The 27,415-nt window shown below is 40.0% G+C and overlaps 2 protein-coding genes and 1 long non-coding RNA gene across 3 annotated transcripts in view; 1 reads left to right on the top strand and 2 right to left on the bottom strand.

The window, feature by feature from the left end:
* Window positions 1-1,477: 1,477 nt before the first annotated feature.
* LOC125901943 (uncharacterized) overlaps window positions 1,478-27,415 on the bottom strand; it is a 53,644-nt gene continuing 27,706 nt past the window's right edge. Inside the window, exons 59-76 of the mRNA XM_049597984.1 lie at window positions 27,105-27,347; window positions 26,281-26,457; window positions 26,025-26,170; window positions 25,835-25,925; window positions 25,357-25,746; window positions 25,136-25,262; window positions 24,929-25,047; window positions 24,635-24,831; window positions 24,212-24,395; window positions 4,894-5,059; window positions 4,685-4,809; window positions 4,277-4,585; window positions 3,985-4,188; window positions 3,583-3,879; window positions 3,363-3,467; window positions 3,171-3,266; window positions 2,934-3,068; window positions 1,478-1,595 (exon numbers count right to left, since the gene is read on the bottom strand). Coding sequence (XP_049453941.1) covers window positions 1,575-1,595; window positions 2,934-3,068; window positions 3,171-3,266; window positions 3,363-3,467; window positions 3,583-3,879; window positions 3,985-4,188; window positions 4,277-4,585; window positions 4,685-4,809; window positions 4,894-5,059; window positions 24,212-24,395; window positions 24,635-24,831; window positions 24,929-25,047; window positions 25,136-25,262; window positions 25,357-25,746; window positions 25,835-25,925; window positions 26,025-26,170; window positions 26,281-26,457; window positions 27,105-27,347 — 3,132 coding nt within the window. The 3' untranslated portion in view covers window positions 1,478-1,574. The remainder of the gene's footprint in view (window positions 1,596-2,933; window positions 3,069-3,170; window positions 3,267-3,362; window positions 3,468-3,582; window positions 3,880-3,984; window positions 4,189-4,276; window positions 4,586-4,684; window positions 4,810-4,893; window positions 5,060-24,211; window positions 24,396-24,634; window positions 24,832-24,928; window positions 25,048-25,135; window positions 25,263-25,356; window positions 25,747-25,834; window positions 25,926-26,024; window positions 26,171-26,280; window positions 26,458-27,104; window positions 27,348-27,415) is intronic.
* Window positions 6,762-14,249, bottom strand: LOC125901781 (myosin-7-like). The gene is made up of 24 exons (XM_049597695.1): window positions 14,150-14,249; window positions 13,930-13,977; window positions 13,366-13,574; window positions 13,112-13,255; window positions 12,822-12,978; window positions 12,702-12,729; window positions 12,508-12,616; window positions 12,293-12,385; window positions 12,145-12,208; window positions 11,952-12,050; window positions 11,740-11,843; window positions 11,508-11,646; window positions 11,275-11,393; window positions 11,040-11,189; window positions 10,775-10,945; window positions 10,367-10,676; window positions 10,145-10,221; window positions 9,359-9,564; window positions 8,768-8,891; window positions 8,326-8,462; window positions 7,696-7,951; window positions 7,366-7,608; window positions 7,021-7,197; window positions 6,762-6,911 (listed from the first exon to the last, which is right to left on the bottom strand). Exons 3-24 carry the CDS (start codon window positions 13,564-13,566, stop codon window positions 6,762-6,764), a joined length of 3,258 nt encoding a protein of 1,085 aa, XP_049453652.1. The 5' UTR covers window positions 13,567-13,574; window positions 13,930-13,977; window positions 14,150-14,249.
* Window positions 15,699-19,322, top strand: LOC125901786 (uncharacterized). Its single transcript, XR_007451026.1, has 3 exons — window positions 15,699-15,800; window positions 16,103-16,263; window positions 19,185-19,322. It is a non-coding gene; the product is annotated as an uncharacterized LOC125901786 (long non-coding RNA).

Raw genomic sequence — 27,415 nt, 5'->3', positions numbered from 1 at the left:
CAGGATCATGATTCAGTTTTCCTTCAGGTGAATTGTTGGCAGTGTTTTTGGCATTGTGGCAACTATTGAAAATGTTGGCATTGTACATTTCTGCAAATCACAGATATGTTATATTTGCACCTTTCATAAATATCATGTGTGTAATTATAAAGTGACGTAGTAGATGAACTGACTTTGTCATCAGGAGGTGAAGGGGATGGAGGATGACGTGACAGAGGTGAGATGTCTGCCAAGCTGCAGATCATTGTTTGTGAGCAACAAATAATAGAACTGGTTGTGATATAGCGAGTCATTGCTATGTTTCCAGCAGCTTTTTAGGCATGGAAACAGGGTTGGAAATCAACACTAGCCACCAGCCAAACACTGGTAAAATGTGCAAGTAGCTGATAGATTTGCTTCACTCACCAGTAAAATAAACAGTGGTTATCTGTTTAGTGGCTGGTAGTGGTTTTTGAAATCCACCAGCCACAGTTGCAGACGGACAAAAGTGTTCATTTCCAGCCGTCAATGAAATGCAGTTGTTTTTTAATGAGACATCACTGCTTTTTCTGCTGAGACAGTTCCCCCAATTTGTTGGTGTGGAATCGCAGCAGGTGAAATAAGGTGAGATTTTTTTTGTCTGTTTTTATAGATAATACTTAACACACACATATAGTTAGGATTATTGATTTGACTGGGTATTAGCAATTCATGTTATAGGTCTGTCCAAAAAAAAATAGACTTTTGGCTAGACCGCAGAGGCGAGGTCAACCTTATAAACCTGAAGGTCTGTCCATGAGTTAATTTAGTGTAGTGAGTGAGTGAGTGATGAAGCGATACCATTGGTCAGAGTAAGTAATGAGTGTTGGTGTTTCCCCATTAGCCGTTGCTCTGACACTGACAGTACCATGTAGCATGATAGCATAGTGAAATTAGCAAGCTAACAGGCTAACTAGCCAGCCACCTGGGCGGAGGAAAGAGAGGATCCCTTCATCTATTTGTTTGAGGAACAGCTGTGTCTATATGACACAAACCTTACATTTATTTAGATGTTATTTACGTTTACATGTGACAGTGTCAGAACTAGTTCCGTCACCGTGTACTCTCTTGTTTCCACCTTCTCCCGTGATTGAAATTTAAGTGAATATTACATGTTAGAATGTTGGAACAGGTACTGCCACAATAACAAAATGTTCCCTTTGGTAATTGGCATTGATAGGAAGTATTACAAACCATCTTTATAGGCAGAACTTGGCTTTGATAGTGGCCGATGGCTATGTAGCCTTCACCAGTCATCCTGGGAGCTACATCAGCAGCTGAAGCTGAAGAGGGTAGAGAAGGGTTGTGTACAGCTTCAGAGAAAGCAGGTCCCTTTTACTGTGTGACTGTGTCTAATTGTACTGTTCTTCATTTTAACATGTATTTACATGAGTTTTTTTTTGATTGGACTGCAACAACAGGGACAGCTCCCTGTTGTTAATGAAAAGTCCAGAAACAGTTTCAGATGCACATTACATTTATTCTACTGAACAAGACATGCTTAGGGAGACACCAGGCAGCAGGTGCCTCAGAAACTGATCTTTTTTGAGGAAACTTCACTCTCCATCAAGTCCTCTCTGAAACAAAAAAAGAAAATATAGGATAAATTGTAAGATGTGTTTCTGATTGAATAGTATTATTTCAGTCCCTGTGTCATAAGGGATTGCACCAATATCGCCGATACTATTTGTCCTTTAGGCCCCTCAGAGTAGTATTCTAAATGTAGTAATAATATCCAATGCCCTGCTGAAAAACCACTGCCAAATAACGAAGACCAGCATCTTGTTGTTGTACAGCTTGTGAACAAGATTTTTGCCACTGCGCAGTGACATTTTTTCTGTCAAGGGAACTTGCAAAGTATCAGATTTTTTCCAATTTTCGAATGTATGTGCTAGGAATGTATGATAAATTGTTGGCTGATAATGGGACATTTCTATAATTATGCATTATTCCGATTATTAAAATTATAGGTGATAAATAGCGCCAATCACATGAGGCCAGACTGTTTTCATTGACTTAACAAGGCCAGCATCTACAAGTCCGACTCAGTGGGTGGTAGTACATGTACCTTTAATCTCTGGCTACATGTGTGTGTGTGTGTGTGTGTGTGTGTGTGTGTGTGTGTGTGTGTGTGTATGTGTGTGTGAGACACAGTTGTGTGTTTACTACATTCAGTTTTAATGTGTGAGGTGAATAGATAGCGCATCGCTATTCTACTTGGTGGTTGTAGGCTAGTCTGTCGTGGGTTGGTGGGATGACACCAAGGTGTGTTTATAAAAATGCAGTGCGATGATATAAACATTTCATACACCAGATGTAAGGTGGACCTGCCGACGCGCATTCAACCTGTTCACATGAATCAGCTGTCATTGTTTGTTTCTGTTAGTAGAGACTCCACTCTGCAGTGTAGTTTATACACTTTACTGAGAATTACAAAGTAACACTGGGCTTCATAATCTGTCTCTCTCTCACTGTTAACTATAAATTTGATACTGATTAAAAGTCATTTTACTTGAACATCCTTGTATTTATTATGTTCATCTGTAGTGTGGGAATATATGGGGGCAGGGGCTTTGAGGGTAGGCTATTTGACAATACCCCAGAAAATTTCCCTCTTTTTCACAGCCTAATGTTGACAGGTAGTGAAGAGTCACAACTGTTCTTTGTTTTTCTGTTTCTTGTCAGGACTATGGAATATTAAATCATCCGTACTTTCTCGCTACATCTTAGCCTTTCTTATCTGCAGGTGTACATTAACTACAGATTATACACTTCTTTTTAAAAACCAAAATGTGGAATTATTTGTTATCATATTGGTTATTGGCCATGAGAAGCAGGTAATTATCAGTTATTGGTATCAGTTGAAAAAATTCATATTGGTGCACCTCTAGTAGGTGCAATATGTGTATACTGACCTTTAACCCCACCTCACGGGTCTTGGCACGTAGCTTGTTGACCTGAGACTCAGCGATGTCGGCCCTCTCTTCGGCTTCATCAAGCTCATGTTGAATCTTGCGATACTTGGTTAGATTATTGTTGGCCTGTTCCTCCTGAAGAACAAACACAACATGTATGGTACTTATAATATATGCTCACATAATATATATAGTTTCACTGGTAAGATCTTAGTTTTGCATTTAAATCTTACTTACAGCCTCTTCCGAAGCCCTCTTATAGGATTTGACCTTAAGCTGCAGCTTGTCCACCAAATCTTGAAGACGTACTAGATTTTTTCGGTCTTCTTCTGACTAAATTGTGCAAACAAGTAAATAATAATATGTACATATTGATTCTGAATATAATATCCAAAGCATAAACAAGCTTTGTTCCAGATTCAAAGTTACCTGATAGGTAATCTCCTTGATACGTCTTTCATACTTTTTCACTCCCTTGTAAGCCTCACTGGCCTTTTTTTGTTCATTTTCCACCTCAGTTTCAAGTTCCTTGACCTGTAGAATGTTGTCAAAACAAAAGTCAGCCAGCACCTCTGCGCTTCACCCAGAGCAGCTATTCACTTTACATATTTGAGTGATGCAAGAAGCCAAAGAGCCAACTTATACTCACCCTGGCCTCGAGCTTCTGCAGCTGCTTTCTTCCTCCCTTCATGGCGATCTGTTCAGCTTCATCCAGACGGTGCTGCAGGTCTTTGATGGTTTGCTCCATGTTCTTCTTCATACGCTCCAGGTGAGCACTGGTGTCCTGCTCTTTCTTCAGCTCCTCTGCCATCATGGCAGCATCAGTAATGGCCTTCTTGGCCTTCTCTTCAGCATTTCTGCACTCTTGTACTGCTTCCTCTACTTCAGTCTGAAGCTGGACAGTATCAGCCTCCAGCTTCTTCTTTTGATTTATCAGACTAGTATTCTAATTTGGCAAAGTAAATTAATAATTAATAGTGGCATTTCCATTGTGAAAACAGTGAATGTAAAACAGACACACTAGAATGTATTGATGATTGCTGCATCTCACCTGTGAGTGCAGTAGCTGCACCCTCTCACTAACATCCAGCAGTTCTTGCTCAGCAAGTTTGCGACTTCTCTCAGCTTGCTCCAGAGCACCCCTGAGCTCCTCCACTTCAGCCTGAAGCAGGTTGTTGCGTCTCTCAACGATGGCAATGTTTTCCTTTAGATCATCATTGGCTCGAAGAGAGTCATCGAGCTGGAGTTGAGCATCCTGGAAGAGTGGAACAATTATTGTGCAGCAAGGTAAATCAATTAATAACATACTATGTCCAAGGTGTTCTTTAAAAAAAAATGCAAACCTTCAGATGGGCATGAACAGCCTTAAGTTGTTTCTGAGCCTCAGATGCCTGCCTGTTGGCCTGGCTCAGCTGAATCTCCATCTCATTGAGGTCTCCCTCCATCTTCTTCTTCAAACGGAGGGCCTCATTCCTGCTTCGAGTCTCGGCCTCAAGAGAGCTCTGAAGAGTATCCACCATACGCTGTTGGTTTCTCTTTGCTTGCTCCATCTCTTCATCTTTTTCAGACAGCTTGCGCTCAATATCAGCCTTAATCTGGTTAAACTCAAGCTGGGCTCTGAGAATCTTCCCTTCTTCATGCTCCAGTGAGGCCTGTCATGAAATAAGAATGAAAATGAAATATATGTCAAGTTATTACCAATATTAAAAATGTTCCTAAGGTTCACCATGAGCACTTTGAATTCATCACACCTCTGCTTCCTCCAGGGCTGTTTGTATCTCAGACTTCTCTTGTTCCACTTGTTTTCGAATCTTCTCAAGTTCATGAATGCTCTTTCCACTCTCACCAATTTGCTCAGTGAGGTCAGATATTTCCTCTGAGAAACAAAATGTAACATTATCACTGGTTTACTCATGACAACAAATTCTTCAATGGAGGCGTGAGCTGGTGTCACCCTTACCCTGCAGATTCTTATTCTCTCTCTTCATGGTCTCCAGATGTTCAAGAGATTCTTCATAGGAGTTCTTTAGTTTAAAGAGCTCAGTGCTCAGAGACCTGGCTTCCTTCTGAGAGCTCTCCAGCTCTGTTTGAGACTCTTCATACTTCTGTTTCCATTCTGCCAAGATCTGAAATATATGTGCTTCAAGGTCAATTACACTGTCATTCTTCAACTAAAAGAGTAAAAGTGCCAAATGATTTTTAAATTTAACCTTGTCAAAGTTTCTTTGCTTCTTGTCCAGAGCAGCAGCAGCATTAGACCTCTCCACATCCACCATGAGATCTTCAATCTCATTCTGCAGCCTGTGTTTGGTCTTCTCCAGAGAGGAACATTTAGCATTCACTGCTTCTACAGCCTCCTCAGCCTCCTGCAGACGCTGAGCCAGCTTCTTTCTGCATTATGACAGAATTCATTCATGGTTAATTGCTTTTAAACTTTGCCAAATTGTTGGAGTGAAAATACATTTTTACTCACTTAGCCTCCTCCAGTTCCTCGGTCCTCTGGATGGCATCAGTTTCGTGCCTTAGTTCTCCACTGAGCCACCTCAGAGTTGGCCTTGGACATGCTGCGCTGAAGTTCAGCCTTGGCCTCCTGCTCCTCCTCATACTGCTCCCTGAGCAGGTCACAGTCATGACGAGCAGACTGCACTGCATGGGCTAAAGCATTCTTGGCCTGAAATGGAAGCATATCTCAGTGCATCTTTATGCCAACATCTGTACCAAGTTCTCACTGGTATTTAGTTGCTACCTTGACTTCCTCCTCTAGCTGTCTTTTTAGGTCTTCAAGTTGTTGAGTGTAGGACTGTTTTCCTCTGGTTAGTTGAGACACCAGGGAATCTTTTTCCTCAAGCCTCCTTGAAAGTTCACCTAATTTTGATGGAAGAGCCAAATGAGCACTTCATTATATCCCACATAAAACACACTGCTTAAATCAAAATCATACCATTCTCAGTCTGAAGCTTTGCTTTCTGCATGGTGAAGTCATTGATGGCTCGCTGTCCTTCCTCTGCCCTTGTTTTATATTCATTCATCTGGTCTTCCAGAGACCGGCACATTTTCTCCAAATTGTTCTGGAAAGAAAAAACATTAACACTGGCACATAACCTACCTCAAACATATAAAAGGTGGTTTAGACTAACAAAATAAAATGTTCATCAACCAGTAGGCAGAAAAGGGATTAAACAAGAGTTATACCTTTGCCTTAACAATCTGCTCCATATTGGAGACCACATCATCCAGCTCCAGTCTGAGCTCACTCTTCTCCTTCTCCAGTTTCTGCTTGACTCTCTGCAGGTTGTCGATCTGCTCTCCCAGATCAGCAACACTGTCAGCTTGTTTCTTCCTGAGAGTGGCAGCAGTGGCTTCATGCTGCAGAGTGGCCTCTTCAAGGTCTCTGCGGAGTTTCTGGAACTCAGCCTCCCTCTTCTTGTTCATCTCAATCTGGGCAGATGTTGCTCCACCAGCCTCCTCCAACCTCTCACTGATCTCCTCCAGTTCTCTGGACAAGTCTGCTCTCTGCTTCTCCACCTTTGCTCGGGCAGCTCGCTCTGCCTCAAGCTCTTCCTCCAGCTCCTCGATGCGGGCCTAGACCAAAATCAGCATTAGCCAAATATCACATCCTTGAAAACTGACTATCTTCTTCTTATTTAATATTACCTGTAACTCCTTCAATTTTTTCTGGAGCTGGGCACTCATCACTTGTTCATCTTCTATTTTGCCATTGAGTTGGCTGATTTCAAAATCTTTCCTGTGGGTATAGAATAACGAAAAATGTACCAGCTGACACTAAGTTTCAAATTTATTCATGTGTACACAAATGTTGTTTTCATGTTACTTTTTCAGCCTCTCTTCGAGTTGCTGCTTGTCATTTTCCAGGTCCATGACACACTCATGAGCTAACTTCAGGTCTCCCTCAAGCTTTCGTTTTGCTCTCTCAAGATCCATGCGTACTTTCTTCTCTTGCTCCAGGGACCCTTCAAGCTGTAGTGGGTGATAATTGCAGCCTTTCAGTTTATTTTATCCACAATATTCAGTGTTTGTATTTAAGTGACAGTGAAACATGCCAACACATCCTTGTTTATGTTCTTACATCATCCACTTGCTGCTCCAGCTTAACCTTGGCCTTCGTCAGAGTATTGACTTTGTCTTCTTCACTCTGCAGGTCATCCAGTGTTTGCTGATGAGCTTCCTGTAAGGCTTTCTTTTCTTTGGTCAATTTAGCAATGATTTCATCCTGAGCAGCCATCTCTTCGACCAGGTTCTTCACCTGTTGCATGTAAAATTTAAATTTTCAGTCAAAAATCCCAGACCCATGTGCCAATTTCTATACAACAGAAGTAATAATTCATATGAAAAAGTTGCCATTTTAGAGCATGAACAATCAGAGAAGCCTTAAAAACACTGTCTGTAAAGCATATCTCAGTTTTTATAGTACCTTGTTCTCAGTGGCGTGCTTCTCTTTCTCCACTTTAGCTAGAGTTAACTCTAAGTCATCAATGTCTTTCTTTAGCTCAGAGCACTCATCCTCCAGCTTCCTCTTCTTAGCAGTCAGTTCAGCATTCAACTCCTCCTCATCCTCTAGTCTTTCTGACAGCTCTTTGATTTTTGCCTCCAGCTGGATCTTGCTCTTGATCAGCCCCTCGCATCTTTCTTCAGCATCACACAGATTATCTTGCTCCTGTTATTATTTTAAAGGTACAGCATTAGACACGAGCTGACATGGTTTGATTTTGTTATTTGTTATGCTGACAAATTGTAAACATACAGATTGAACTTGAAGCTGCAGGTCATTCTTCTCTTGGAGAAGAGAGACCATTTTTTCTTCCAGTTCTTTTTTGCGAGCTTCAGATTTTGCGTAAGCCTCTTTTAGTTTGGCAAACTCTTCCTTCATGGTGGCCATCTCCTTTTCAGTCTCTGCTGATTTCAGGAGGGGTTTAATCTTGAAGTACAGCTTCATCCAGGGCCAATTTTTGACCCCCATGAAGGCACGGATGTTCCACTGGATCACAAGTAGTGCGTCCCTGTGGACATTGATTCATAAAGATGTTATAATATTGCAGAGCAATACAAGTGGTACAATTAGTCGTTTTCTGCATGTACTGTACTTGTTATTTAATACAAATTTATCTGTATTTAGTATGCACATTAAGTCAGTCCTCAGTATGAGAAATGAAAGGTCATGAAAGGCCTTTAAATCTGTGAAGGCACCTGGAGAATACCTTTGTATCATTCACTTGATTTAGTTTGTGCCTAATTCAGTAATTCTGGTATAGTGAGAGATTGATGCGGAAAGCCATAATCTTAAATGCCACCTTGAATCTTTTTCATTCCACTGACCCTACTTGTGCCCATGATAATGAAATTGATTGGATTTTTATTAATTTTGTGCACATACCTGCGTTCTACAATTTTCTGGAATTCAATTCTTGCCAGAACACCTCGTGACCTTGCCTGGATCCTGGTGATGATGAGAGCTAAGCGGTCATCTCTCATCTCCTCTAGCAGACCAAGCAGCCCAGCTTTAAAGAACACCTGATTTTTGCAAACAGTAGCAAGCACAAATTACCTACATGGAGAGAGTGTATGTGCGTTCAAGATAATGGTTCAGACCTAGCCCATTACAAAAACATTACTGAATGTTATCACATAGATAGTTATATTTTGAATTAAAGGAGGTGTAGCTGAAAAAAGAGATCTAACAATTGCCTATAATTGTAGAATTGTGGTCAATTGAAAATGACAAAAAAAACAAAATACTATGTCACCCTGGACATTTTCTTTTTACAATGAGACATATGCTAATGATACATGCCAAAATGTATTTCACTAATGCTTACCTTGGTGTGTCCGAGTCTGTACTGAGTATGGTCTATATCCAGGGAGCCCAAAAGCTTCTCTGAAGCTTTTTTGTTATCAATGAACTGTCCTTCAGGGATAGCACTTGGATTCAAGATGCGGTATCTTTGTGATGAAGATAAAGAATAATTTCTGTTATATTTAATGTTTTATAAAATATCAGACTACCAAAATATGTTAAACTAAATATTTAGCACTGGTAATTAGTAGAATGGTTTATTAGGTGACACACAAAAGCAAAAGTTAAGAAGAGATACATAACAAATGCAAACAGGGCATGAAGATTCCCTATATGGTTTCAACAGTATCAAAATTATGTGAATCATATGCTGTGGTCTTTACAGTCACCGGATTTCGACCAAATTGAACACATATTGGAGATTTTTGGAGCAACGAATTAGACATCAGTCTTCACTACATCATCAAAATATTAAATGAGGGAATATTTTATGGTAGAATGGTTTCCATCCCTTCATCTGTGTGCTCAGAGAATCTATGACAAGGCGCCTTGAAGCTGCTATGAAGACTGTTTTTCCTTTAATTTGTCACCCATCCATATATCTGACAAACACCTCTGTTTGAAATCTCCATAGAGGATCCTGTTGGGGAAGCCCTTTCTGCAGATCCTGATGCCTTCTAGCACACCGTTACAGCGCAGCTGGTGCATCACCAGAGGGTTCTCCATGGCCCCAGGAGTCTTGGTCTCATTGGGGATGATGCAGCGTACAAAGTGAGGGTGAGTCGACCTCAAGTTGGTCATCAGCTTGTTCAGGTTCTCCTGTGGAGGTAATTAAAACCAGTTTAGGTGATTATTGTGGCACATAAGCATCTCTTAATTATCAATGTAAAATTAAAGGAGCTATATGTAAGAAATCTAAAGCAAATAGTCGTAAAATCATCATTGGCCTGTTGCACCACCCCCCACCGTCTACCAGTCACGCAGTCAGTAGAGTCTCAGCATCAGTTAAAGTTACAACTGAGCTACAGCAGCACGGCAAGCAGCATTAGCAGTGTCCCGGTACATAACATTAGCAGTCTCCTCAGTTGTATCCCGGCAGCAGCGTTAGCAGCAGAGAAGCCGGACTTGCTCGAACGGTCCACTGGAAAACCGAAGATCAAGGATGCGGCGACGCGGCCCTGCCACGACAGCCGCCCATGGGCAAACAAATCAGTCTCCGGCGTGCCGCTGTCCAGCAACCTCGAATCTGTAGGGGAGCGGACACGACTCGCGACAGTATTTTGAATTTGAGTGCAGTAACCATTTTGGCCACATTCTTACATACAGCGCCTTTAAGTGTCGGTTGCACTGGTTTGTGTATAAATTAGCCATTTCCACACATTTATGTGTTTTTACTAACCCTGTGCAAGGCAGACACAGTTTGGAAGGATGAACCCTTCTTCTTGCTTCCTCCTTTGCCTTTTCCACCACTTTCAACTAATAAACCAATAATAAACTCATTAGACTGCATTTCCAGACACTGGAATAAATTATTCAATTTGACAGTTCTCACTATGACACGTTTGATAAAATATTGACATTCCCAGTGGAGGTCAGGGCAATACATTGGGTTTATTCATACCTGAATCAGCTCCTGCATAATTTGCAAAGAGGGTGGCTAACAGCTTGAGATTAGACTTCTGGTAGAGCGCAACAACGGTCTCATTCAGAGGATCTTTGTTCTTCACCAGCCAGTTGTTGATGTTATAATCAACAGTTCCAGCATAGTGGATCAGGGCAAAATGAGCCTCTGGTTTCCCTTTGACAATTCTGGGCTTCTGGAAATTGGCAGATTTCCCCAGATGGTTGTCATAGAGCTTAGCTTTAAAGGTGGTATCAGACGCTTTGGGGAACATGCACTCCTCTTCAAGGATGGACATGATACCCATGGGCTGAGGGGACAAAAATATGAGTGGTTTGAAAAAAAAAATCACAATATTTTCAGTCAATCTTTCTGTTTGTCTGGACATGTAATAGTCCAGTATCTCACCTTTTCAATCAGGTCAATGCAGGCCTGCAAGTCCATCCCAAAATCTATGAAAGTCCATTCAATGCCCTCTTTCTTGTACTCTTCCTGCTCCAGCACAAACATGTGGTGGTTGAAAAACTGTTGCAGTTTTTCATTGGTGAAGTTGATACACAGCTGCTCAAAGGTGTTGAACTGTAATTAAAAAGGACCACAGTATGAGGCATTATGATTTCTAATTAACCAAAGACTTCTTCATATAGCATGTGTATTCTTTTCACAAACTTACATCAAAGATCTCAAATCCAGCAATGTCCAGTACACCAATGAAGTACTGACGGGGCTGCTTGGTGTCCAGGGATTGGTTGATCCTCACCACCATCCACAGAAACATCTTCTCATATACTGCCTTAGACAGTGCACCCACCGCATAGTATACCTAACAAGGAAATATATGAGTACACTTTACTTTGATTTTCTGGACCTTATTTGGGAATTGAATTGAAACGTTGATATTCTCTCACCTGAGCGACATTTTGTCCCTTGGTGACCCACTCATTTCCTACTTTGACTTTTGGGTGACAGAGACCTTTGATGAGGTCAGCAGAGTTCAGGCCCATCAGATATGCAACTTTGTCAGCAACTGTTGAGAAGTTATGGTATTAATTCAGTCATTTCTTCATTTAAGGTCCTCATCATTATCTTATCCTCGATTCCTTCAGCACTGTTGTAGTTTGTGTCAAAAACCATCTCTCACCTTCAGTGCCATCAGCCTCAGCCTGCTCTTCTCGCTGCTTCTGCTTGAACTTCATATTGCCATGATGCATGATGGCACCAGTCAGCTTGTAAATGCCATTCTTCTCCTCTTGAGTGAAGCCCAGCACATCAAAGGCGTCCTGAAAAAGGTATAAGATCAAAAATACATTTCTGGCATAGTAAAAGTTGATGTATAAATCTATATTTGACCGGGATTTAAAGATTCAGCTCACATCAGTGGCCATCAGCTCTTCAGAATCATTGATGGAGGCTACTGTTGTCTCTCCTTGGGAGATGAAGGCGTAGTCATAGGGGTTGTTGGTAATAAGCAACATTTCTATGGAGAGAATGACAAAAAAGTGTTCTAAAATATCTTACTGTATTGAAATACAGTAATAACTTTCAGTGGCTCTTGAGATTAACAGCAATTTTGTCAGTTATATACCCAGAAGTTCTGGCTTTTGCTGAGACAAGATCTGGTAGAAAATGTGGTAGTCCCTCTCAGCTTTGAGCTGGAAGGTCACACGAGACTTCTCCAGGAGGTCTGTAAGAGAAATCATTGTTATTGTGGTGCATATTGTGGTCTATAAGTTCATAAGTAAGAACTTAAAATTTGCTACATAAACCATGTTACCTACAAGTTTCAATATCAGCAGAGGCCAGCTTTCCTCGGTTGTCAAAATGAATGCGGATAAATTTACCCTAAGAGGAAGAGAGCCACTCATTTTAGTCCAGTTGATTCCCTTTAATTCAGTAATTAACATTTGCAATCCCACAGACACTCACAAATCTGGAGGAGTTGTCATTCCTGATGGTCTTGGCATTCCCAAAGGCCTCCAGAGCAGGGTTAGCCTGAATGATTTGATCCTCCAGGGTACCCTGAGTTTGTCAAATAAAGACACTTTGAGGTAGAACTTGACTGACCTACGTATTTAAACTGAATAATTTACAATTGATTTTTTTTATTGTATTATATTAAGAAATATGTATGTAATACACACCTTCTTTTCAGCAGCTTGGTCTTTCTTCGCACCCGGAGCAGCAGCAATGCTGGCAAAGTACTGAATGACACGCTTGGTGTTTACAGTCTTTCCAGCACCAGATTCTCCACTGAAAGAGAGACAGAAAGTTTTAGTCCAAGTTCCATGACCCTTAACTACTGGAGAGATTTTTTTTTTTCCTCTGTGTAACTTACGTGATAAGGATTGACTGGTTTTCTCTGTCTGTCAGCAGAACAGATTTTCAAATTATCAGTGAAAAACGGAATGACATCAGAACAAAATGAACAAAATGAAGGCTAAAATAGATGTTTTACCTGTCAGCATGTACTGGTAGGCATTGTCAGAGATGGAGAAGATATGAGGAGGAGCTTCACTCCTCTTCTTTCCTCTGTAGGCAACAACCACCTCTTGGTTGTAGACTGGCAGCCACTTGTAGGGGTTGACAGTCACACAGAAGAGCCCAGAGTAGGTCTGCCATAGTAAGAGAAGAGTAACAGATAATAGAAAGACACTATAATGCATCAATTAGTCATAAGGATGTTGCTCATTAATCAGTGCTGTATCAATGAAGGTAAAGTTTTATGTTACAGATTTAGTGTCTTACATAAATCATCCATGCTGCATAACGCTCTTTGAGGTTAAACAACACAGCAGGCTCATGGAGGAAGGTGAACATCGCCATGTCTTCAATTTTATCAAACTTTGGTGGGTTTTGAGGGTGAACATCACACTCCTTCACTGTCACAGTCTAGGAAAGAAAATAATACATTTTAGAGTCAAATTGGTCATAACCTTACCAGATGCTTCTCTAGAAATGTGTACATCAGCATTCTGCTGCACAACATGAAATGTATCTACCTTTCCAAATTCAGTTTGAGCAGTGACTTTGTCACCGTCACGACTTGTGATGGAAGCTCTGACGAACTCAACCTGTGGGTCAGGAACGAAACATTCCTTCTTCATGTCAAATGGACGAGTCTGGGCCTCCAGACGCTCCTTGTCTGACTTTCTTAGATAAGAAGCAGCTATCCCAAACTCTTTCATGGCGGCGTCACCCATTTTTTAACCTGTTACAAATTTACAAATGTTGAGCCATGAATGATGACAGTGTTACTATTAACATACCGGTATAGGCAGCATTCAGATTTATTACACAGTGTGTACAACAGGACTTATGTCATAACTTTTCATGCAATACATTCGCCATCAGCACACCACATGTGCGATAATGACAAGTTACCAGCACAGTACTACAGTGCAAGTATAAACTGTCTTTTTAGTATGCAGCTGACTTTTAAATCATGTCTCAGTTGAACTTCAACAACTGTACATGAACAACATCGACTGTAAGTCCTGACTAAAGTTGAGGGTATGGTCATCATGATTTAAGACTTCTCAGATAGAATCAAAAGTGGCTTCTACCTGGGGTTGGTTGGTGTTCAAAGGAAACGATGGTCAGTCAGGATCTTGCTGTTCAAATCAGGTTACAGAAAAAAAACATTATTGCATTACAACTACCATACCATTACCATGTGTTCACACCAGTGAAGAACATGATTTACATGTGAAATATATTACTTAAAATTACACAAAACATTTTCTATTTACTTCACCATACCCCAGATATAACTGTTTTGCTTACCTTTGACTCTCAACTTAAATCGAATGAAGAGATGCAGCCCCGTAGCTGCAACAGCCGTCCCTCCACTAATAAAGGTTGTTTATCCACCAAATATGGGATGAATTTTTGGAGAAAGGATTCACTGCTGCTATTTGTTGCTTTCACCTTGTGACAAACAAGGGGAGGACAATACATGGTACAATAAAAGGGGTGGGGAAGGGGCGGGTGGGGGTCAGGGACAGGCTTGATATCAAGTGACTCTTCTTTTATTCAGATAAATTATAACAGGTTGTTTTATTTATATAATGTCTCACTAGCTACTGACTTCATTCAATTAAGTCTCAAGTGATTTTATTGTTTCAGTATTTAGCTTTGTAGTTTTTGACTTCTATTTTATATATTATACTTTTATTTAGTATTTTACATATTAAAGAGTAATTCTCTGAAAGGCCATTTAAATGTTTAATTCAAATTGTGTTAAACCCTGTCTTGTTTTGTGAAGTAAGGTTAATTATTATGTTTTAATGATGAATGGAATGAACTGGTGAGCTTATAATATTAACCTGTTATGGTTATGCAGTATATTTTGATTTGGGTAAGATAATGAAAACTGGAAAAACTAAAACATGGCAAGGTTTCAAACAGCCAATTTAAATTCACATTGTGGAGAAAAAACAGAATCCATTTCTGTGATTCTTCCTTTCCTCCTTTCCTCCTTAGAGCACCAGTCGATTCAGTGTTTCTCTTCTAAATCTCAAACAGACGGGTGATAGACAAGAAAGATTAATGTCTTTATAAGATTAGTTCTTCAAACATTGTGCTTTGAGAGCAGCTCTGGACTTGCCATGTTAACACTCTTAATCAAAAAGATAAAGTTCAGTGAAGGTCAGTCATGTGAAGGAGAAATTTCTACAGCCTCTGCTGAGACAAGTGTGGCAGCTGTTGTAGAGTGAGAGCTAAGGTCAGGGACTTTGAATTATCACTCATCACTGTTGTGCCCAGCTAGGTCTACACCCTTTGTCTCATGGTGTCGTCATGGCATTGTTCCCTCTCCTTTGGCCTTGAGGACAAAGATAACCCTGTGAAATTCTTGACTGGATTTTTTTCTCTCTGATTGTGAGGGGCAGCGGTATAGCTTAAGTGCAGTATCTGATATCATGATGGATGAAGGGTAACAGGTGCATGGCACTGAAAATATACCTTTACCCTTTATTATAGACCACACGTTGCATACATTTTTCATTTTCATCCCATTATTGAATGTAATATTTGATGGTGGTGGTTTGAATTCATGCAGTATATACAAAGTGATTTCCTTTTGACTCCCTGCCATAGCCTTTTCTCAGTTTACAGTTATGGAACATGCATCAAAACACATTCAAGTAACCACTGCTTTGAGGAGAATTTTTTTGTTTGTTTTTTTGTCCTTCTTTCATAGAATATAGATATCTGTCCACTCTTAGCCCTTAACAGTTGAAGCCATTTATGCTCCTATAAAATGAGAACGAGTGGACCTTGTAAGAGTTGATCAGAAATTACTTTCACATTGTTGGCCTTATTCTCATTCTCAGCTGTCCAGATCCCTGTGGAAACCTTCTGATTTGTGTCTCCTTCCTGGCTTACATCCCCTTCTTACTGTTTGGGAACAGAGTTGTAACCAGACTCCTCTAAGGTGAGGCCAACTGTTGACAGCTCAAATCTTTGATGGAAAGAACAAATGGTGTCACCTTGATATGATATTATTGCTGCTGTCTGCTAATTATTCATCAAATATGTCTGATCACCATAGTTGTACATGTTAAGCAGTTGACAAAGAGGAATCTATAGCACAAGGGTCATGATGTTAAAAGGTTGGTAAGTAAAGGGATCTGCAAGAACATAAACAAGGACATGGCTTACATAGATAGTGTTAGCATGTGGGTGAGAAAGAATAACACCATGCGGTTTATTTCTTATGTTGTAATCCCTCCGCAGATATCTAAAGCCTTGGAAGGACGAGGCCATGTGAGATCAAGGTCAACATGCAGCCCTAAACAAGTGCCAAGCTGATATCCACCCTTCACTTTGCTTCATCTAACAGTGTAAGAACTTGAGCATCAGTTGCCCTTTATGCTGCTGCGGGAGAATAAAGTACGGTAAGCCTGTCATAAATTCAGCTACAGTACAAGGTAGATTTAGTGTAAACATTCCTGATTTAAGTTAGTTTGATTTCAATTAGTACACTTTAATATCAGCTTTTTACTTGTTTATATTGTATTTTGTTTTATTTGTAATTTACTAATTCTGATTCACTATATAGGACAGTTTAGTTTATAATGATTGCATGTTAGCTGGAGCAGTAATAACACTCAGCGTTACATTGTTTTACTGTGTGTCACATACTTGAATGCAGCTGGTTTGAATATATTATAACATTATCAAAATGAATATTTTTCACAATTTTATCATATATTGATATGATGTGGCAAATATTCATTGAACTTATGTGTGAATCAATGAGCTATGTTCTACTTTTATGCATACATGAGACCAGACTCTTCATATGTGTTAAACCAAAGTTATACAGCTTGCTCCAAATCATTAATTTGATTAATATAATGAGTACAGTGATAACACGGGAAGATTTTACCACTATGATGTAATAATTTATTTGAAAATCTAATGGCAATTAATCTAAAATTGTCATCCATTGGAATTGACAAGAACGGTGTCAATGAATTATACTGTATATTTTGTGTTAGGTTAGAGCCTTTCCTCAAGTGTATAATAAGTATTATGTCTAATCTAGTACTACTATAAGTTACCAAACATACAAATAGATAGATAGATTGGTTATCTGTGCTTAAAACGTCTATCAGGATACATTTAAAATGCCCTTAGAAGTCTAAATTATCAACAGATAAACAGTATTTTCCAACATTTTCTGCGTCTTAATGAGATTACAAAATTGATCTCATGTGATTTGAAAGGATATTTGACACTTCATTTTATACCCAGTTTTATTAGATTTATAAATATTACATTGATAAAAACAGAAATACTGTTGCATCGACGACAACGAAAGATTTGCTATTTTTCTAACCTTTGAGTTAACTTTATCACTCAGATATTCAACCATATGGTGACTAGGACTCTCCATACTGTGAGAGCATTACAATCGTTTGCAGTGAAGTTTGTGTAGTAGTGCATTTGCAGAAATGATTGCAAGTATTTTTAACACAAAGCAGAATAAGGCAAGATGAATGCATTTTTACCAGGACAATGACACTTTATTTGAGAAAATTCTTGAACAAGTTGTTTTGTACTGGAAATGGGTAAAGAAAGAATACTAGCAATATCACTGACAGATTTTACAGCTGAATAAGATCAAATATTTTTTTGTAATTACTGCACTTTAAGGCTTGTATAAGACGAACATAACACCCCATAACTTTTCTCGATAGCCTAGTAAGAACACCACAGTTAATACAACACAATAAAGCAAATTTTGGTTTTTTGGTTATTGGGATTCTTTTGTTCTACAGTGTCGACAGGAAGTCATTTTCAGGCTGGGTGCAACTACTTTGTGTTTTTAAATGCCAATAAAATTGATTTCCTTAGAACTGATATTTAACTACCATAGATTTACTATTTACTATTAATCCATGTTTCCCCAAGGTTTATTACGGACAAAGTGGAGAAAACTTTTTTTTTTTTTTTTTTAATGTAATCACAGATTTACAGTATCATTGTTGTGATCAGAAAGTGAATTTTACTAACTGACATACAGTATTCCAAAAAACCCCATGTTGTTCCCATAATATATTGTCAAACTCATGTACAATACTAACACTAATCTAGTCATAAAGTCCTTCCTAGACATTATATTTTAGGTAGGGACAACAATGGAAAAACATTCTACAATAGAAAGTCAGAGAACAATTCAGAGTGTCGGCACAGGGTGGCAGTAGTGGCCCACCTAACATGAATGAGGTGTCGATTGGCTGCACATACTGTTAAAATGGTCAACGTTTTGACCTAGTACAAATGTATGTGTGTGGCTTTTTGGTAATGCTTTATTTGGACAATAACTTACAGATAATTTATAGAGTATTTGTAACTCTTCAGCAGCTTATTAGTTGAGATTCAGTAATTCAACTGTTTTGCTTTGTCTGCAAGATGTTTATGACAGGTCACTACACATTCTCGGAATGATTAAGTTAAACTATTCACGCAGCCTATGCTGCAATTGTTGAATCTCAACTAATAGGCTGTTGAAATGTTACAAATACTCTATAAACTATCTGTAGGGGGATGATAAAGGAATTAAGATAAGTAGCTTTTTTTGCCTCAGTTTCTTTTGTGCTTTCTAATGCTAACCCTTCATCTACTGAAATACATTTACCAACTGGGTGATAGTTTCATTGGTTATGTAGTGAAAGCAGGCGAGAGCACATTTCCCCGATATTACAGTCCCTGCACTGGCTTCCTGTATCTTTTAGGATTCATTTTAAGATCTTATTGTTTATTTTTAAGGCTCTTAATGGGTTCGCCCCCTCTTACTTGTCTAGTCTCCTGCACCCCTGTGTTTCCTCTTGAGCATTGAGGTCTGCTCACACGGTTAAAGCAGGAGGGTGACAGAGTCTTTGCCATTGTGGCATCCAAACTTTGGAACAAGCTGCCCCTCCAGATTGGACTCGCCCCTACCCTGCCTGTTTTTAAGTCTCGTTTAAAAACCCATTTGGTTTCTCTGGCCTTCTCAGTCTCTGTGTGATAGCGGGTTGCTTTGTGGTCTGAATTTTGTGTTCTTAATTCGTGTTAACAAACTTTTCATGTTTTGTATTTTTGTCATGCTTATTTTCTGTACAGCACTTTGGTCAATGCTGTTGTTTTTAAATGTGCTATAAATAAATTTGTATTGTCTTGTATTGTAAAGCTGGTGAATTTTAAAATACACATTATACAAGAGGTATCCTCACTGCCCCAGCCTCTCCAGGTTTATGTGGACAATTCTACCTGGTTGAAATAAATGAGGACTCTACACATTAATCTGAATGCACTTTGCTTTATTCTACAGAGTTACTTGGAAGACAAAGGGGACTACAGCACAGGAGATCCCAAAGGTCTTAGGTGGCCGTCTGTGAGTTTCACTCCTCATCTAGCCCTTTCTGTGATGAAGAATAATAAGAGAGTAGACAAAGAGAGATGGATTAGTGACAGGGGACCAACAAGACTCAACAAGTGTTACCAAAGGTAACTTGGCTAAAGATGTTACAAGTTAGTGATATGGCAGTAACTCTACGTGAATAGCATTTCTTTACAAAAAAAAAAAACATTTGAAATTTTGAATTTGTGGGATTAGATGAATCTAAAAAAATTGTAGCCCTGAATGTATTTGGAGGACAATTAAGATGTTTTAAAGAGTGGGTAGGTATACCAACAAAACCTCAACATTAGCATGTCTCATGTGAGGGCTAATAATGCAGAAACTGTTAACAAGTGGGAACATGCGTACATTGTCTTAATTACTTTATAACTACACACACACACACACACACACACACACACACACACATAGATATAATTTAGTAACATTCAGCCGATTGGTTGAGTGTTTAATAATGTCTCTGCATTCACAAAAAAAACATTCTGCTGGAGTTAATATTGTAAAGAATATTCATTTAAGGGCGTTGTGGTAAACTAAATGTTAGGCCGCTAAAAATGAGCCGTCCCTGGTTTGAGTCTGGCCAGGGAAAGGACCTTTGTTGTTTGTTGTTCACAATCTCTCTCTCTACCCTCATTTTTTGTCATATCATTACTGTCAGCTCACTAATAAAGGCATAAAATGCCCAGAAAAGTATGGCAATTATAATAAACTAAATAATGGCAATTTAAACTTTCTTGCTATAATTAGCGTTTAAATTGTCATGTTGCCTTCCATGTGACAAAAACTGCATTACCACTAACCTATTAAATTGCACTAATACAACTTACCAAATCCACAAAAAATTACAATAAAATGTATCTATATGACGACTGGTCTGGTTTATTTACTCCTTTTAAAAATGCCGAATATTTCTGTCATTGCTGATTCTGCTTTACAAATAAAACACAGCTTAAATGGATTACATTGAAATGTTAATGATAATGATTGAAAAATACTGTGCTATTTAGTGAAGGCAGTAGGACAGTATATGAAGCGTAGCACAGCTTCTTACCTTTGAGCTCACATCACGGCTCTTGGCACGGAGCTTGTTGACCTGAGACTCAGCGATGTCAGCTCGCTCTTCAGCCTCGTCTAGCTCATGCTGCAGTTTACGGAACTTGCCCAGATGAGTGTTGGCCTGCTCTTCCTAAAGGATTCATCAAAAACACAAGCAACATTATTCTGTTACTGCAAGAGGCAATGAACCTGGACTAACTGACTTAGCCACATCATCTACAGTCAAAAGGGTAAAAACATCTCTCGTAAAGGTCAACATAGGTTTGTGGTGTACCAACTAGGACTAAAACAGGTCAAAGTGGACACTGAGATGTTTCCTTGCCAAAATTTAAAACAGCTACTGTTTTAGTTGTATTTTAGCATCTACAAAATGTAATAAGCTGTAAATATAAACCTGCTTTGAACCTTAACTATGATCTTTGACAGTATTTTTAAGCCTCAGTTTACATTTTGGAAATGGAATAAATATGAATCAATAAAGCAACAGCGTGTAGATTGTGAGCACATGACTTTTCCAGCCCACACTTACAGCCTCCTCCGCAGCTCTCTTATAGGCTTTGACTTTCAGCTGCAGTTTGTCAACCAGATCTTGCAGACGCGCCATATTCTTGCGGTCTTCCTCAGTCTGTATAAATCAAGGGAGCAGGAAAGAGACAGTTTAAGTAGTTTAATAAGGTGCATCCTATTAGTGTCAACATTTTGACAACATAACAATTTGGAAAAGTAGATGTGATATAGTAGAACATAGAGAATAGTCATAATAATTTGATGATTCATGCATAAAGAAAGTGTCTATTATGTTGCATGTTGATACCTGGTATGTGAGCTCTTTAATGCGTCTCTCATATTTACGGATTCCCTTCACTGCCTCACTGCTCTTCTTCTGCTCTGACTCCACCTCATTCTCCAGCTCCTTCACCTGAAAACATCAGAAAATGATATATTAGGGGCGCCGGTAGCTTAGTGGATAGTGCCGGCGCCCCATGTATAAAGGTGATGCCTCGCTGCAGCGGTCGCGAGTTCGACTCCAGCTTGCAACCCTTTGCTGCATGTCGTCCCCCCACTCTCTTTGTCTCCCCATTTCACACTGTCCTGTATATTAAAGGCAAAAAGCCCAAAAAAATAATCTAAAAAGAAAATGATATATTAGAAATCCACTGGTCCACATGATCAAAGCTGTATTGATAAATATATTTTAACATTTATCAGCCAAACTTGCAGCTCTACAGAGCTTTTTAGCCAATTTCAGCTTTTGATTTTATGGCCATCTGAAAGCTCTGATAAACTCACTGTACACTACCTGCTCATAAATAAACAGCAAAGAGACAAAGTTAGCAACTACCTGGTGAAGGAATTATAATGAATAAAAAATTATGATAGTAGTAATTATGTTGGTCGCACAGATGCACTTGCAGAAATGTGTGACACTTGTATTTTGGCAAATTTCTCTTACCCTGGCCTCGAGCTTCTGCACCTGCTTCTTGCCTCCCTTCATGGCGATCTGTTCAGCTTCATCCAGACGGTGCTGCAGGTCTTTGATGGTTTGCTCCATGTTCTTCTTCATACGCTCCAGGTGAGCACTGGTGTCCTGCTCTTTCTTCAGCTCCTCTGCCATCATGGCAGCATCAGTAATGGCCTTCTTGGCCTTTTCCTCAGCATTTCTGCACTCTTGTACTGCTTCCTCTACTTCAGTCTGAAGCTGGGATGTGTCAGCCTCCAGCTTCTTTTTCTGGTTGATCAGGCTAGTGTTCTACATGTTTTTTAGATGTGAGATTTGAGAAAATGTGTGTTACTGCACCAAGAAATAATTAAGATTTCAGTTTTTTTTTAATCATCCAACAAACCAGTCAGTCATCTGTAGTTATTGCAACAAATTGTTCAGTCTTACCTGTGAGTGCAGTAGCTGCACTCTTTCATTAACATCCAGCAGCTCTTGCTCAGCAAGTCTACGACTTCTCTCAGTTTGCTCCAGAGCACCCCTGAGCTCCTCCAGTTCAGCCTGAAGCAGGTTGTTGCGTCTCTCCACAATTGCAATGTTCTCTTTGAGATCATCATTGGCCCGAAGAGACTCATCCAGCTGAATTTGGCAATCCTTAATGGGATGATATCAACCACGTTAATCTTAAAAATTAGTTTGAATTGCATGAAACATCTTAAGAAAGTGAACCTTCCCTTTTCTAGTTTACCTTCAGGTGTGCATGGACAGATTTAAGTTGTTTCTGAGCCTCAGATGCCTGCCTGTTGGCCTGGCTCAGCTGAATCTCCATCTCATTGAGGTCTCCCTCCATCTTCTTCTTCAAACGGAGGGCCTCATTCCTGCTGCGACACTCAGCTTCAAGAGAACTTTGCAGGGTGTCAATCGTCCTCTGCAGGTTCCTCTTGCTTTGCTCCATCTCCTCATCCTTCTCTGCTAGTTTGCGTTCAATATCAGCTTTGATTTGATTGAACTCAAGCTGGGCTCTGAGAATCTTGCCCTCCTCATGCTCCAGGGAGGCCTGGTGGACAGGAGGGTACAGAGTTGAACATAACAGCAGACAGTTACTCGAAAATGTTTCATTCATCAAAGATGGCCTGTACCTCAGCTTCCTCGAGAGCAGACTGGATCTCCATTTTCTCCTGTTCAAGTTGTTTTCTTAATTTCTCCAGCTCATGGATGTTCTTTCCACTCTCACCAAGTTGCTCAGTGAGGTCAGAAATCTCCTCTGTAGAATGTCAAGCAGTGTGAGTAAGATGGCTTTACAATTTAGGTATATCTGCAGAAACCTGGACACAAATCATGGCAGTAGATCTTACCCTGCAAGTTCTTATTCTCTCTCTTCATGGTCTCCAGATGATCCAGAGACTCCTCATAAGAGTTCTTCAGTTTGAAGAGCTCAGTGCTCAAAGCTCTGGCCTCCTTCTGAGAGCTCTCCAGCTCACACTGAGACTCTTCATATTTCTGCTTCCATTCAGACAGGACCTACAGTGAATAAAAAGGCCAGCAATAAGTGTATATGTGCCAGATAAATGGGGGAAGGACTGCAGGCTTGGGGTGACTGCCTTGTATGGAACAAGTTCTCCTATTATTGAAAACAGAACTCCAAGGTGGAGACCACCTACACTAACCCTAAACAAATGTGCTCAAAAGCTTTTAAAAAGACATAAGAGCCATTGTGTGCACCTTTTATAGAAAACTTAAATTGCTGGTTAAAATGTGTGGCTTAACAACCCCTGATAAGGTTAGCTTGAGCAATAAACTTCACTAGCGGCTTCAATGAGGTTGCCCTGTAGTATCATGTAATTATACAACTTAATTGCCAGAAAAAATGTTGGAATTGAATGTTTCTGCAAACCAAGGATACATTACATTTGTACGTCATCATCTAGCGGATAAGTTGAGACTTTACGTAAAACAATGCTGTGGTTAATATGTGGTTACGTTAAGGGACAAACACACCTTGGTCATGGTTGGGGAAAGATTATGTTTTGGCTTAAAATACCCACATTTGGTAGCACAGAAGCTGCTGCAAATGAGGCCACTGGTCGCTGTTTGTTGGTCTCTAACAGTGGTCTGCAGTGGTTTGCAGCTTTGCAGCCATCTTGCCTAGGTGTTGGCAAAGTCAGCTCATATACTACGTCGCTTTAGAAAAATTGTATATGATAGGTATGAAATGTACAAATGTAACGCATCTGTGGTTTGCAGAAATGTACAATGCCAATACGTTTTTCTGGCAACTGGGCTGAGTTGAACTGGGCAGCTCCAAGATGTGAATGTTTGTAAACATGAAGACAAAGAAGTCAAACTGAAAATTAATTCTTGATATTTCTGCTGGTTCAAAGGTTCAGAGGCTACATCAACACTTGATACTTTTGGTGCTCACAAATATTTTGTCGTATTTCACCTTGTCAAAGTTTCTTTGCTTCTTGTCCAGAGCAGCAGCAGCAGCATTAGACCTCTCCACATCCACCATGAGATCTTCAATCTCATTCTGCAGCCTGTGTTTGGTCTTCTCCAGAGAGGAACATTTAGCATTCACTGCTTCTACAGCCTCCTCGGCCTCCTGCAGACGCTGAGCCAGCTTTTTCCTTTAGAAATCAATCATTCAAATCAATGAATGTTCCTGCAGTTGCGCTTGTTGGATTAATTATAAAAAAAAGTCAACCAATATGACTGGCTGCTTGGTCATCTAACAGACAAACTTTTTGTTCGTCTTACATTTTAGTAGGAACATAACACAAACAAAAAGCTGATCTGCAAGACGAAGTAAAATGTCTCTTTAGGAAATACATATTAAATCATAAATTTGAATCTCAAACTGTCTTACTTGGCCTCCTCCAGTTCCTCGGTCCTCTGGATGGCATCAGTTTCGTACTTAGTTCTCCACTGAGCCACCTCAGAGTTGGCCTTGGACATGCTGCGCTGAAGTTCAGCCTTGGCCTCCTGCTCCTCCTCATACTGCTCCCTGAGCAGGTCACAGTCGTGACGAGCAGACTGCACTGCATGGGCTAAAGCATTCTTGGCCTGTCGAAAGACAGTTATACAGATGAGTAACACTGTCATCGCATTAACTAGGAATTAATGTCAAGTGATGTCACTGTGCAATAAAACATTATTTCACCTTGGTCTCCTCTTCCAGTTGTCGCTTTAGGTCTTCCACCTGTTGAGTGTAGGACATTTTTCCTCTCGTCAGCTGAGATACAAGAGAATCCTTCTCTTCCAGTTGCCTTGAGAGCTCACCTAGTATTGGCAAATGCATCATTTTTTGTTAGTGTAATTTTGTCTGGTTTTCTCACTATTCATGATTTTAATAAAGAAAAAAACGTACCATTTTCCGTTTGAAGTTTGGCTTTTTGCATATTGAAGTCATTGATGCAGCGCTGAGCCTCTTCAAATTTGGTCTTGTATTCATTCATCTGATCTTCCATAGTCCTGCATGTCTTCTCTAAATTGGTCTAGATTTAAAATAAACATTTTAAATATCCCCATTTTACCCACATATCTGTGCAAAGTCAACATAAGCAAGAATTTGTTGTCAGTTCAGCCAACCTTTGTCTTCACAATATGTTCCATATTGGAGACCACATCATCCAGCTCCAGTCTGAGCTCACTCTTCTCCTTCTCCAGTTTCTGCTTGACTCTCTGCAGGTTGTCGATCTGCTCTCCCAGATCAGCAACACTGTCAGCTTGTTTCTTCCTGAGAGTGGCAGCAGTGGCTTCATGCTGCAGAGTGGCCTCTTCAAGGTCTCTGCGGAGTTTCTGGAACTCAGCCTCCCTCTTCTTGTTCATCTCAATCTGGGCAGTTGTTGCTCCACCAGCCTCCTCCAACCTCTCACTGATCTCCTCCAGTTCTCTGGCCAAGTCTGACCTCTGCTTCTCCACCTTGGCTCGGGCAGCTCGCTCTGCCTCAAGCTCTTCCTCCAGCTCCTCAATGCGGGCCTGTAAAGGCAAGATTTGGCTCTTTAGTCACTACTTATTATTAAGTGTTTTACCAATTTTGAGCCATAAAACATTGATTGTTTATTACCTGGAGTTCCTTCAGTTTCTTTTGAAGCTGAATTGTGATGGCCTGCTCATCTTCTATTTTACTGTTGAGCTGATTGACTTCAAAATCTTTCCTGTGGTAAAATACAGTAGATAGAATTAGAATAAGTGGTCATCTGTTCTGTCTGTATCTGTACAGCTTTTGTGTATCAGATGCAGAATAATGTGATTACTTTTTCAGATGCTCCTCAAGTTGCTGCTTGTCATTCTCCAGGTCCATTAGGCTCTCCTGGGTTAATTTCAAGTCTCCCTCTAGTTTCCTCTTAGCTCTCTCAAGATCCATCCGAATCTTCTTCTCTTGTTCCAGTGAACCTTCAAGCTGGACAATAGCATGACAAGAGAGTCAAATTATTTCCCCCAACATGCAAGTATATGATCTCACTAAACAGTCTGAACTAAGACTGCGACGATACGGAGTAGAATTCTTACATCATCAACTTGCTGCTCCAGCTTAGACTTGGCCTTAGTCAGAGTATTGACTTTGTCTTCTTCACTCTGCAGGTCATCCAGTGTTTGCTGATGAGCTTCCTGTAAGGCTTTCTTTTCTTTGGTCAACTTAGCAATGATTTCATCCAGAGCAGCCATCTCTTCGACCAGGTTCTTCACCTAGGAATTAGTGATAAGTATTGAAAAATGTGTTACTTGTTCTATTTGAGAAAAATCAAGCCCTTTTCAGTTCACATGTGCTGGCTTGACATTGCAAGACAGCCCAGCACAGCATGTTTTTCTGTCCACCCTGCTGGTGTTATTATGGTCAGCAACTTTTTTACTGCTCTCGGAGGGTTTTAATTTTCTCTCTGCTCTATATGAATATACAGCGGATTCCCACTTCCTCCAGCTAGCTTGCAATGTATTGGCATATAGGCATAGTGCTGCTGGAGCACACCAACAGAGTTGTCACCCTGACATTGAAGTTGTGTGGACTGATTCATGATGTCAACTCATGCACTGAGAGAAACATTCCACCACCTTAAAGGTTGCTGGTAGCTGCCAATCACTTTTGAGCGGCACAGTGAATTGAATTATTTTTTTCTCAATCTATATCTGATAGACTACGTCACTGCAAAACCACTTGGAGGTGGATCAGGCATCCTTTGGTCTATTACAGAGATGGTCTATCTCGGGGCCACCTCAGCACAACTTGGCAAGTTTCAACTTGTAATGGAAATGCAAATTAATGCAGCATGCTTTGACTCAGCTAAGCCAAAAGTGTCAGTGGAAAAGCCCTAGAAATAACTGAGTCATTGTCATACCTTGTTCTCAGTGGCGTGCTTCTCTTTCTCCACTTTAGCCAGAGTTAACTCTAAGTCATCAATGTCTTTCTTCAGCTCAGAGCACTCATCCTCCAGCTTCCTCTTCTTAGCAGTCAGTTCAGCATTCATCTCTTCCTCATCCTCCAGTCTCTCAGTAAGCTCTTTGGCTTTTGCTTCCATCTGAATTTTGTTTTTGATCAGGCCTTCGCATCTTTCCTCAGCATCGGCAAGATTATCTTGCTCCTAAATGGAAATGGTCATAAATGTGATAACTTTGTTCACAAATGTTACATTGCAATATAGACTATTAT

Source organism: Epinephelus fuscoguttatus, linkage group LG15, assembly GCF_011397635.1.
Source record: "Epinephelus fuscoguttatus linkage group LG15, E.fuscoguttatus.final_Chr_v1".
In the NCBI taxonomy this organism is placed as follows: domain Eukaryota; kingdom Metazoa; phylum Chordata; class Actinopteri; order Perciformes; family Serranidae; genus Epinephelus; species Epinephelus fuscoguttatus.
Note: the sequence above shows the minus strand (reverse complement) of the source record. Positions and strands in the feature narration are given on the sequence as shown.

Excerpts from the sequence above, each read along its gene's own strand:
- LOC125901781 (XM_049597695.1), bottom strand. The coding sequence starts at position 13,566 with ATGGGTGACGCCGCCATGAAAGAGTTTGGGATAGCTGCTTCTTATCTA. Across the intron at positions 13,256-13,365 it reads CTCAAACTGAATTTGGAAAG|ACTGTGACAGTGAAGGAGTG; the intron begins GTAGATACATTT and ends TTTCTTTCCTAG. Across the intron at positions 10,946-11,039 it reads CTGGATTTGAGATCTTTGAT|TTCAACACCTTTGAGCAGCT; the intron begins GTAAGTTTGTGA and ends TTTTAATTACAG.